This window comes from Propithecus coquereli, unplaced genomic scaffold, assembly GCF_000956105.1.
Source record: "Propithecus coquereli isolate 6110/MARCELLA unplaced genomic scaffold, Pcoq_1.0 Scaffold235, whole genome shotgun sequence".
Classification (NCBI taxonomy): Eukaryota; Metazoa; Chordata; class Mammalia; order Primates; family Indriidae; genus Propithecus; species Propithecus coquereli.
Window position 1 is genome coordinate 2,475,108 of NW_012147897.1, and position 12,598 is coordinate 2,487,705.

The following is a 12,598-nucleotide window of genomic DNA, read 5'->3' on the forward strand; positions in this document are numbered from 1 at the left end:
CGGGCTATCCATGAGCTAAGTATAACTCCTCCACTGGGGAGGTGCTACTGCGTAGGCACTTGGAACCCCCCACACACACACACCCCTAGAGTCGGGGCTCCCTGAGGGAGGCTCTAGTCCTCCTCAAACCAAACTGTGTTTTCTTCCTCGGACTACTGCTTCTTGAAGCCAGAGCCACAGCTCCCTCCTCGATTTGGTATTTACGCAGACCAAAGCTGGGTCTCCTCCCTCAGACTAGAGACTTGCCCAGGCTAGAGGGGGTGTTCTCCTGTTCTTCCCCAGGGCCGCTCCAGCCTCAGGGAGGGACAGTGGCACTGCCCTGTCTTGTCCAGCTCTGGTCATTACCCCATTCTCCCTGGACTTTGCTGGCCCTGATTTGGTACCTCCAGAAATCCTAAGATGACCGTGTGGAGGGCAGTGCTGGCCCTACTTGTGGAGCTAGCTCTTGCCTTACAAGATCAGCCCGAAATCTGCTGAGGTCATCCAATCTGGGCACCAGATGACTTGTCATCGGGGAGCTGCATGGAGCTGGGTGGACCAATGGTGGGGTTCATGGGGTGTGAGCCTGCCTCAGCCCCCATCTCTCTGCCCCCAGATTTCCCTGCCTAGGCCCTGCCCACTTTTTGGCTGGCCTCAGTGCTCCTCACTGCCTGGGGGATTCCCCACATGTGCCTGCCATCATGTGATTCAGGTCTAGATCCCAATGCCCAGCACCCTGGCTCTGTCTACACGTACCTTCCTTCCCATGGCATTTGGAGCCCCTCAGTCTGGGTGTACCCACCTCTTGCCCCTCATCCATGGGCATCTCTCAGCTTCAGCCACACTAAGATCTTCATCATTCCGAGAAAACCTCAGGCTCTTTCACACCTTCATACTTTTTTCTACACTGTTCTAGGTTGAGGGAACAGTGTAGAAAAAAGTATCCCTCTATGCCCTGAAAATAAGCTTCAAGTCTCGAAGGCAGGGCCCCCGCCTGTATCACCCATGCCCAGTGCACAGCCTGGTACAGGGGAGATATGTGGGAGGTGTTTGCTAATGTCTTAACTGTACCCCACCCCTGTCCTTGCCACCAGCCTGATTCCACTCTCAGCTGAAGGGAGTCTGGAGTCCCTGTACTCTGCTACTTAGCTATGTTCCAGGAAGCTTCTCTGCAGTCACTGCACTGAGCTGAGCCCCACCCTGGCTCACGCAGTCATTCAACACTCCCTCCCTGAAATGTGTGGTACCCAGAGATGGCCCTGCCCCTGCCCTGGGCCTCAGGGCTGTCACCAAGGCCCCATCCTGTTTTCCTCGTGATATCACCTCTCCTCCAGGTTGGGGGCCATACAAGAACCCAGTCCCACAGCCAGCAGACAGAGGTCATGGCCGCTGCTAGACCCCCCCCCCCACTCACTCTGTATTCCCCTCCCCAAAGGCCTTCCTGGGCCATCTGGCCAGCACTGGGATGGACACATTAAGTGCTCAATGTGTGTTTGCTGAATGGCATAAATGCTCCCACCACCAGGATGCCTACCAGTTCCAAATGTCACAGTTAATTCTGCCTCATCCCTGTGTTCATTTCCCCAGGCCCACCAGCAGCCTGCAGAGCTCCATGCTGGCAGGTCCTGCTGCTCAGATCTAGGACTCCCCGGTCTCTGCCCCACCCCAGCAGGCCTCAGCCAGGGGCTCCGACACCTCTCCAGCCTCCACCTCCTATAGGAGCTCCAGGCACTCAAACCCAGCCTGCTTGCTCAGAGCCCAGGGCCAGCACCCTGTCAGCATCTCTCTGCATCAGGACTCAACCACCCATCTGCCTACTTCTCCTTACCTGGATGACTCAGCACAAACTGAGAGACCTGCCAGCCCAAGCGTGAACCTGCACCCAGGACAGACATGGCTAACTACACACAGTACTGTTTCCCTCTGAATTAAGATCCATTCACAACACAATGATTCAGGCAGCTACTACTGATTAATGAGTTGGTGTAGCACATGAAGTCTATTTATGATATCATTCCTATACCCCAAATTTGACCTCGGTTCTTTTTTTTTTTTTTGAGACACAGTCTCACTGTGTTGCCCGGGCTAGAGTGCCATGGCGTCATACTAGCTCACAGCAACCTCAAACTCCTGGGCTCAAGCGATCCTCCTGCCTCAGCCTCCCGAGTAGCTGGGACTACAGGCATGCGCCACCATGCCCGGCTAATTTTTTCTATATATTTTTAGTTGTCCAATTAATTTCTTTCTAATTTCAGTAGAGACAGGGTCTCGCTCTTGCTCAGGCTGGTTTCGAACTCCTGAGCTCAAACAATCCGCCCGCCTCGGCCTCCCAGAGAGCTAGGATTACAGGCGTGAGCCACCGCGCCCGGCCTTGACCTCGGCTCTTGAGATATGCTTACTAAGCCTCCAAGTCTCTTTACCTGGACACTGTGCCCTGCCTCCCCCTTCTGCTTTGTATCATGCTGTCAGAGGCTCAAAGGACCCACAGCTTTCCCCAGCCCCCAAGCCTATTCCCTGTAGTCATTGTCCACTGTGTCGATGATGCTCTGTGGTCCCAGAGGGCTCACCCATCCCAGAGTGCACCCACACCTCCATCAGGCAGTTTCCAGCAGTAACGCAGAAACAGGAGATGGCAAGTGGGGGGAAGGCCAGCACCTAAGAGCAGATAATCCAAGCTGCAGGAAGTGGGAGGAGAGGAGGGGAACCAGTTTGGAGCTCAACCTGACTTTAAACAAGCCAAAGTGGGTGATGCAACTACCTGTGCCTCAGGCAGCAGCAGCTGTCTGGAAGCCCCCATACCCCTGTCTCTTGCACTGACGAACTGTTCTGCCCACCACTGCTGGCATAGTAGCCCCTGCCTAGTACCCTTCCCACTCTGTTTACCCTAGTGACACCCTGCCCAGCCTCTCAGCTACGTCTCTGGATCCACATCACCCCACCCAGGACTCACAAATCTCCTCCAAGCTTGTTGAAGGCGCAGGCCAAGGCCACCACCTGGTCAGTGGCCCGGCTGATGACAGGGACACAGAGCATGGCCTGCAGCTCACAGCCCAGCATGCTTTGCAGCTGTTGTACATCCTCCTGCCAAGGGGAGGCAAGTCAGGGCAGGGGAGAAGGGAGGGAGTATGCTTCCCTCCCCAGCCCTCCACCACACTCTGCAACAGGCAGTCCCAAGGGACTCATGCAGGGTTAGAAGCTCTATGACATGGGGATGGGATGGTAGAGGGTCCCAGGGTCTTGTCTCCCCCATTCCTGGACTGCCCTGTCCCAGAGACCCTGGCTCTGGGGGCTAGGAATAGGGTCTCCCTTTTTCCCCTCCCTTGGTACAGCCAGGCCATGACTTACAGAGGTGAGGTCCTTCAGCTGGACGGACTTCTTGTCTTCCACCACCTGGCCCAGGCGTCCCGTCAGCTGGGGAGCGAGGAGTGGCTGAGTCAGAACCCACCTGTCCCCAGGTTAAGAGGTCTCAACCCATCCCTACCCTCAAGTCTGAAAGTTTCAATGAACTCTTCAGTCAGTCCAAATGGTGGATGCGGTCAACACCGAGGAGCAGAGAGATGCAGGGGGAGTCTGGCCGAAGTCCCTATAGGGTCTCGGGTCTTTCCTCACTAGGAGAGACTAAGCAGACACTAAGGATTCTCACTCATCTCAACATTCTAACAGATCCACATCCAGAAAGAAAACCTTTCTGTAGATAAGAGATTTCTCCTAATATAGCCTGACCGTGAGAGGTTGTGATCCCTTGTAACAGTTCTAAGAAGATCCCAAGATCCAGATAATTCCATCAGATTCCAAGAGATTCTAGAGGATCCAAGTACTCCAGGCAGATCCCAGGCGTGTCTGTTGGCCTTAACGGCCCCTGCTGACTCCAGGGGGCGGACGGGACTCACCGGAAAGCTGACCTCTTCCCCCAGCACTTTATCTCCGATGACCTGAGGAAGGAGCAGCGGGGCTGGTTAAAGGAACGGCAAGGTTCTTCCCCTCTGAGACCGGAGCCCTCGCCCGGCCCCGCAGTGGACCTGGGCCCTCACCTTGCAGGAAAGCTGGAGATTGTCCTCAGACACCAGCAGGAGGCAGCAGCAGGATGCCCCGGTCTCCTGCTGCAGCTGAGAGGGAGGGACAGACAGAGCGAGGGGTGACCGCGGATCTGAGGCCACCCCCACTCCCCGCCCTCCTGCCTCTCTGGAGGAGAGAGAGGGGCGGGACGTCGAATCCGCGCTGGGATGGAGGGCTCGAGGGGACGCTGGTCTCGGCAGAAAAACAGGGGGGAGGTGGGGGCGAGCGGCACAGGGACTCACGTATTGGAGGACTTTGAGCTGCAGGGAAGAGGCATCCAGGTCATAGAGCTCCCCTGCAAGGGCAGGACGCGGGTCAGAGCGAGGGCTCCGCCCTGCCTCGGTGGCCCGGCCCCCCAGGCGCCGCCCAGTCCGTCCTTTCCCCTGGCCGCGCCGGGCCTCAGGCCTGCCTCCCGCTGCCCCGGGCCGCCCAGCCCCGCGACCCCGCTTCCAAGTCCTACCCCGGCCCGGCCCGCCACGCAGGCTCCTCCCCTCCGGGTCCGACCCTGCCCCGCCCTCAGGACCTGCGCGGGCCGGGCCTCACCGCACAGTTGCAGGATCTTTCGGTCTTGGTCCGAGTACGCTGCTGAGCCCTTTCGGTCTTTCGCCGCCGCGTCCGGGGGTTTCTGGACGGCTTTGGGAGCCTCGCCGGGCCCGCGCTGCTGCAGGGCCTGCACCCTCCGCAGGGCCACCAGGGTCTGGAGCGGGCCGAGCGGTCAGCGCGCCACGTGCCCCACCCTCATCGCGCTCGCCGCCGCGGGACTCCTCGCCTTGCTAGAGCATTCCCTCCGTCTCCATCCCGCCCCGGTCCCAAACTACTCATCCCGGGGCGCTCCACCCTCCTGAGGATCCCACTGCCGCTGGAGCCGCCCTCGGCCCATGAACAGGAAAGTACAGGGTCTGTCTCCACCCTCATCCCCCAGATTCTTCCAAAACAATACAGGGTCAAATTTCCCCGTCTCCAGCACCCACGGGCAGTCGTAAGTCCTTGTTAAAGTCACAAAATCATAAAATCTCAGGCATAAAACAGCCTCAGTAACATGTAGATCGTCCTTCCTAAGTACGGAAGCTCCTAGACTTAGGATGGGGTTATGTCCCCATAAACCCATCCTAAAGTCAAAAAATTGGAAGTCTAACCATTGTTAAGTCGGGGACCATGTGTATTAACAAGGTATTTGACCCGTTTTATCTAACCATTACCCCAGGTAGGTCAGTGCTATCGCGATCCCCATTTTGAGATGTGAAACTGAGGCTCAGAGAGGTTTAGTGACTTGCCTAGGGTCACACAGCTCAAAAGGGTTGGAGCTGAAACTGAAAGCCAGGTCTGTCTAGCTCCCTGGCCAGACATCTTCCCAGCAGCTGTGATAAGGGTCTTCAGCAGCCCCTTCCTACCATGGTTCTCCCTCCAACTCACATGCTTCTCCACCGCCTGCAGGCTCCACTCCTCACTGTCACTCAGCTGGCCACAGTGCACCTGGAGGGATGGGAGAAGGGAGTCAGCTGTGACCTCTCCCAGCCTCTGTCTCTGCCAGAGTGCCCTCTGCATGCCCAGCACACACCAACACACACGCAATCCAGTCTGTGGGCCTTAATGATAAGCCCATGCTCCTGACCATGCAGATAGCTCCAGGAAAACCCCCTCCTGCAGGAAGCCTTCTGAGGCTGATCCAAAGAAGTGGAACTTTTCTATCTCTGCCTTTTCAATCACTGTCCCATCAACAGCAAGGTCTAGGTGTATAGTTTGGGGGATGGAAGGACCTTAGACCCCTCTTCATCTACCAGCCCATGGAGCCCTTCAGACTCTGGTTATAGAATTAGTGGCATTAGCCTCAGCCTCCCAGCACCATCCTTTCTAAGTTAGGGTTTGAGCTACCCCTAAGTCTGGGATAGAGGAAAGGGTCCAACACGATGCCTCTGCTGTGGGGAGGATGAATAAGTGGACGAATGAGTCGATGAAGTGCTTTGCCTTACGTGTGATTCTCACCACTGTGTGATGCGAGCCCCCGCCTTGCAGACGCGCCAAGGCCCAGAAAGATTGAATGACTTGCCCAAGATCATGTAGCAGAAAGTGGCAGAGCGAGGACAGCACCACGCCCTCCCTCTCCTCTCTGCCCACACCTTCCGCTCCCCAGACCCACTCTCACCACCACCCCCAGCATCCTGTCCCTCTCCTCGTTCCCTGTGCCAGTCACCAGGGATCCCCTCAGCTCATCTCTCATACTCTATGAAGTCCCTTCCCCGACCCCTGCTTGGGTGCTTGTTGAGGAAAATGAGAGAAAGGGAGAAGGAGGCGTGGCAGTCTAGGGGCCCACTGCAGATCCGGCCAGCAAGGCTCCCCACCTGCGTCCCCGCCTTCCGCGCCTACTCAAAATGGCTCACCACCTGCGGGGCTCCCCACGGTGCCTGCACTGGGGGGCCCTCCTTTGTCCACCCTCCTACCCCCACTCAGCAGTCCCTGCCTGCCTTGACTCTGGGTCCCCTGCCAGGAGCAGATGGGGAGGAGGAGACCAGCAGGTTCTCAGGAAGCTCACAGTCTGGCTGGGGCGGGATGAGTTGGGGACGTGACGGGAGTGGGGCAGAACCTCATACCTGAGGAGGAAGGAGAAGGCAGACTAGGTGGGTAGCTCAGAGAGGAGGGCATCTGGCAGGCTTCCTGAATTGGCACTGAAGCATGGGAAGGACAAGTAGAGCCTGAAGAGAGGGGGACACTGCAGGCAGGAAGCTGCCCTGGTAGTGCTGGGGGGGTAGGTGGTGTGGGGGGAGGAGGACCCGGGCAGGGATGTGGTCCGTGGTGCCACAGAGGGAAGGTCCTCGAGTGGCATGCTGAGAAACTGGACTTTAGCCTGAGAGTACCGGGGCGCCATGGCAGACTTTAGCATCTGAGGGCCATAGTCTGCTGGGGGATAGGGTGACTTGGAGGGAGCAAGACTGGAGACAGGAAGACCTGGAAGAGACCTGGGCTGCCAAGGATGTTGCTGAAGTTGAAGCTCTGCATGAGTCTTCATCTATGACTTCCTAGGACGGGGTTGAAAGAAGCTGGGGCCATGGTACGTTTGCATATCGTTTACATAAATATGTTGGCATTGTACTGTTAGTACATGGAGGAGTACATGGTTCCTGTTCCTTCCACCTGGAACCATCTCTCAGGAAAAGAGAAGGTTGGGACCCTTTTGGGGCTGTGGGCACAACCAGTTCCTGGGCTGCTAAAACAGCCCAGTCCCAGGTACGGAGCTAGGAGGAGGAACAGGTTGCAGGAAAGGAGGAAGCACGAAGTCCTCCTCCAGCCCCCTGGACCTTCCCCCACCTCAGCACACACTCCTGGGCTGCTTCAACCCACCGCACCCAGCAAGTGCACAAACACACACACACACTCGTGGGGAACCTCAGGCACCCACACACACGCATTCACGTTCACTGTCCTATGGAGGCATGCACAACACAGACGCACACAGAGTACAGTCACAGACACAGAGACACTCACGCTTACAGTGTCTACACCATCCACACATGCACGCTCATGCCTATACGGGAAACTTGAGTTCAGATACCCAAGAGCCATGCACATGCTTCTGGCACCCCCATACATAAACACACACGATCCCTCCAACGCACTCACCCATGGCTTTTTGTTCACCAACAGGAACATACGCTTGCACACACACCTGCTCTTGCTAATCAGGGTGGGTGTCAGGAGTCCAGTGGGAACACTCAGCAGTGGGCACTGCTAGGTTAAATGCCCAGCACAGCCCCTAGTCCCCCACCCTCACCAAGTTGGACGTGGCTAATGGCATGAACGCCACATCCCCATGCAAGGAGCTGGTGTGGCTGGCACAGCTGGGGGGAAGAGTGGGCACAAATCAAGCATCAAATGCCAGACGCCAAGGGCCGCCCACTCCTCAAAGGGACTTATTATCCCAGAATTGAAGAACAGAGCCAAAGACTTTCCACACAGAGAATCTGCAATCAGGGTGCCTTGAGCTGTGAGCTGCAAAGGCCTGGAACTCAGCCACGCAGCCTGCACACGGACAGTCTGCTCCTCAGAGCCCTCCGCTGGCCGTGTCTCCGGCGGGCCCGAATACTCCTCGCAGGGCTCCTGGTTTCCTTGCGAGCACTTGCCATCCTTTGCAAGTCTATCCTTATTTCATTCATATGTTTAATGCTTGTCACCCCCAACCCTCCAGACTGGATGGTCTGTGAGAGCAGGGCCTGTCTGGTCTGCCTTGGTCACTTCTGTGTTCCCAGCACCTAGCACACAATGCCTGGCACAGAGTGAGTACTCAGGAAATAGGTGTTCAATTGATAGATGAGTGGGAAGGTGGATGGATAGATGATGGATCAATGGATGAATTCCAAGACCAGAGACTCAGAGAGGGAAACGGGCTCGTTGAGGAAGGAGCTGGCAACTCAGCCCTCCCAGAAAATCTGCCCTATGGCACTCCCTCTACCCTCTGCACTCTCTGCCCTCCGGATCTGGTAGCAACTGGGAGGCCCTGGGCTACCTGTGCCGCCTCTGGGAGGATGTGAGATCCGTGGCCCAGGGAACATCTGTCAGGTGTGCATGCACCGGGGAGAAGGGTGTCCTGGGGAAGTGCATTTCTACATGACTGGGAAGGTGCAGGCTTGGAGGACAGGCAGATGGTAAATAATCCAAACACCTTTCGAGAGTTTTTCACTGCCCAGGGTATTTGAGGAGGTGAGGGGATACTTGTGGAAACTTCTGGCAACCCAAATCCCAGGTAGCATCTTCCTCAATAGCATACACTTCCCGCTTCAGCCTCATCAGGATCATATTCTTCCCCCAACACACCACTGCCCTTGCCCCCGCCCCTTCTTTGCTCACGCTGTCGCTCTGCCTGGAATACCCTTTCCCTTCTTCTCTGCCTGTTGACCTCCTCCCCATGCCCCAAAGCCCAACTCAAAAGCTCTCTCCACTGTGAGGCACCCTGGCTGCTCCAGCCTCTACCACCAGAGCATCTGCTGGCAGCACTGATTTCATTTGGCCTGTGGTGGCCTGAGGGTGTCCCTGCCTTCCCCCAGATGGAGCTTCTGAAGGGCAGACATGGTCTGCCAAGTGTGGGCCGGGGCCCAGAGCAAGGTTCTGCTGGGTGGGTTAATGTAAGTGATCTGACCCTACCACCCCCCCAAGACAGACACACAGGCACGTACACACACACACACACACACACACACACACACACACACACACACACACACTGGCCTTTCCTTCCCCCAGGAGAAGACGGAGGCCTGGGCTCCTGGCCCAGCATGAGCCAAGGTGAGTAATGGTCACAGCGACCAGACCCCTGCTACACGATGAACCAGCTCTGAATGTCTTCCCCTGGCCAGAGCTGCTCCCCTTCTGACCCAGTCCTCACAGCCTCCACATAAGGAGTCCTGCTCAGGAACCTGGCACCCACAGGCCCTTTTCCCCCAACAGAGAAGGAGGTCAGCCCCACTGCTGAGCCCCACGCCTGCACACTGCCCCTGGCCCTGGCCCTCTGGGACAGACAGGGAGCAAGGAGAGGCGGAAGCGGCCCACCGAGAACTCCATGCCAACTGCAGATCCCGTCCCTGAGGGAACAGAAGCTGGGGTGGGCGGAGCAGCTCACGGGAGAGACAGAGTAGGGGCCTCGTCTGCCTCAGTCAGGCAGATGGGGCGCGGAGGAGACCGAGCCAAGTATCTCTCCCCTCCACCCACCTCCTCTCCCCTCACAGTCGTTCCGTATCCACCACCCTCTCCCCCCAGCAGCTCGGGAAAGGTCAGGTGCCTGGGAAGCCTTTAATTCCGTTTTAATGAGCTCACCAAGGCTGGCTCATTTATCTGTCTGCGCCCCAAGCCTGTCCCTTATCAGGGTGGCGGCCACCTTGGAGGAAGCAGACCCCCCATAATGGCGATTTGGGGTGCTCACCCTTTGATTCTTAGGACAGGACAAGGATTTTGAACCCCCACCTGCATACGGGAGAAAAGACTGGAAGAATGGCAGGACCCCACCCCTGCAAGGCTCTGCCACCCCTGCAACACCCACAACCCAACCCCTGTAGAAGAGCAGAGACCTGGGAACTCTACAAGGGACCAGGGACCGCAGAAGGCAGTGAGGGACCACAGAGGGCAGTGGGGAGCCCCCCTGGGTTCCCAGTCCTGCTCACCTCTCAGCGCAACCCCCTTCCCACTGAGGCCCCTCCCCGCCCCCTCCAGGAAGCCCACCCTTGTTGCCTGGCTTCTCCCCAGCCTCAGCCCTGCCGTGGGCGTCCTCTCCTCAAACCCCCTGGCTCCAGCCACCCCGAATCTCTGCCTGGGTTTCCCCCACTGTCTCTATAGGTCAGTGCCTTATGTCATCCCTCCCTCCTTGGGGCCTCTCGGTCACTTCCCACCTCACCGTGTTCATGCCCTCTTGGACACTGTCCCCAGCCCATCTGGGAAGATCCCAAAGAAGAATCTAGGTTAGGGCTGTGCCAAAGGCCGACGGGCTGAGAGTCCACACGGGGCCGGTGCAGCCCTCAGAAAGTTGCTGACTGGACCGGGGGCTTCAGCCAGCTAGTTCAAGGTCGGGCAGAGGGCCGGGGCATGGGAGATGCCCCAGACTCCTCCCAGATCCCCGATTCCCCTCACTGCATCCCAGCTTGTGGCTCTCATCTCTCTCTCTCTCTCTCTCTCTCTCTCTCTCTCTCTCTCTCTCACACACACACACACACACACACACACACACACAGCCTCCATCCACCACTCCCTCCCCTGGTCTCCCCGCCATCCCACCCACAGCCTAGGCAGGCTCTTACCAAGATGACGGCCGCCACAGCCCCGGCCTCCTTGTCCACCAGCGGTATGACCAGCACTGAGGGGGAGAGGGCAATGAGGTGGTCCTGCAGGGCCAGCGAGGCTCAGAAATTCTGAGCCAGGACCCAGGGAGGGACACAAAGACGCAGACAGAGAGAGGCCGGAACAAAGACACAGGAGACCCAGAGACCCAGAGAGACAGAGAGGCGAGTCCTGAGGCAGTGACAACAACCACAGCAACTACCCCTGCACAGAAGGAAACCCCCTCACTTGACAACTGTCTCGTGATCCTCCCAGCAACCCTGGGAGCGAGGGAGGCAGGAAAGGCTGAGCAGCCCTGTGTCACAGAGCGGGGAACTGAGGTCCAGAAAGAGGAAGTGACTTGCCCAAGATCACACAGCAAGTCAGGTCTCCTGACTCCCAGTCTTGTGCACTTTCCACATCGAAACAGAGGACAGAGACCTAGAGAGACTGAGACATGAGGCAGAGAGACATGGCGGACAGGAGGCACGGGGAGGAAGAGAAAGAGAAACGGGGACAGTGACAGAGAGAGCATGAGAACAACTACAGCCCCATCCAGCCACAGGCACAAGCATGTCACAGCCACAGCCATGGGCCTCCGAGCCCTAGTGTGCGCCGGGCCCTTAACATGCGTCCTCTCGTTTGCTTCTCCTCGCAATGCCCCTCAAGGTATTGTCGCCATTTTACAGTCAGGAAGTTGAGGCTCAGAGAGGTTAGTAGCACAATAGAGAATGAGATGGAGGGATTGCTAGAGACATAGCGCAAGAGAAAGAAGGAGACAGAGAGATGAAGACGGGTAGAAGACAGACATGACCTGGGCTGCAGGAGCCATGGTCCCTCCCTGCCCCTGCCCAGCTCCCAGCCCTTACCTTGGGTGTCGGGAGCCAGTGGAGCCACCAGCCTGGCCAAGGGCTTCCCTGGCAGGTCCGAGGGGCCCAGCCCATTGCAGCCCAGCCGCTTCCGGGAGACCACAGCCTCTCTGAAAAGAGGACATGATCCCACCTTGAGAGCCCCTGGATCAAAGAGGAGTAGACCCCAACCTGGGGACACACAGCAGGCTGGACCCTACACACGTGGGAGGATCAGGACAAGTTGACCTGCCTCGAGGCAGACACGAGGGCAGCAAAAATAAGAGTCAGGGCCCCTGGCCCCCATGTGGAGGGGCAGGCAGCCACAGTCTGGCCTTGGGTGCCTTGCTGGTAGATGCCGGAAAGGCTTTTGCGTGGCCCAGCGCAGATCCCCCAGGCGGTGGGGAGAGCAGAGAAAGTGAAGGCAAGGGCTCAGATCGAGGCTGCCTGGGTCAAATCCCACCTTGGCAAGTGACCTGACCTCTCTGAGCCTCCCAAGGAAAGCTAAAGTGGGGAGAGTAGAATCCTCCCCATGGTGATCCCAGAAAACAATTGTAGAGTAACTTTTGGTGCTAAGCACAGAAGGGAGACTTCCAGAGGTAACCACCCTAACTAAAGTTGATTGAACATTTCCTATGTGCCATGCGCAGTCCAAGCAACTTACATAGATTAACTCAGAATGCCCAGCAATTCTATGATATTATCATCATCTTCATTTGCGCTGGAGAAGCTAAGGCACCTGTCCAAGGTCACATGGCTAATAAGTGGTAGAATCAGGATTTGAACCCAGGCAGGTGGCACCAGAGCTAGGTTTAACCACTATGCTCTAACTTTCCCAAATACCTGTGCTGGTGTAAGCCTTGAACAGGGGACTAGCATGAGTGTCAGGGTGTGACAGAGGGAGAGGGGAGCGGGGAACT

At 57.4% G+C, this 12,598-nt stretch overlaps 1 protein-coding gene across 1 annotated transcript in view; it reads right to left on the reverse strand.

The window, feature by feature from the left end:
• Positions 1-12,598, reverse strand: part of PDE2A (phosphodiesterase 2A, cGMP-stimulated) — a 64,917-nt gene that overhangs the window by 9,809 nt on the left and 42,510 nt on the right. The window contains exons 4-12 of the mRNA XM_012645719.1: positions 11,700-11,809; positions 10,812-10,867; positions 5,449-5,508; positions 4,579-4,732; positions 4,278-4,330; positions 4,011-4,085; positions 3,870-3,911; positions 3,325-3,390; positions 2,930-3,060 (exon numbers count right to left, since the gene is read on the reverse strand). Of these exons, the coding sequence (XP_012501173.1) occupies positions 2,930-3,060; positions 3,325-3,390; positions 3,870-3,911; positions 4,011-4,085; positions 4,278-4,330; positions 4,579-4,732; positions 5,449-5,508; positions 10,812-10,867; positions 11,700-11,809 (747 nt within the window). The remainder of the gene's footprint in view (positions 1-2,929; positions 3,061-3,324; positions 3,391-3,869; positions 3,912-4,010; positions 4,086-4,277; positions 4,331-4,578; positions 4,733-5,448; positions 5,509-10,811; positions 10,868-11,699; positions 11,810-12,598) is intronic.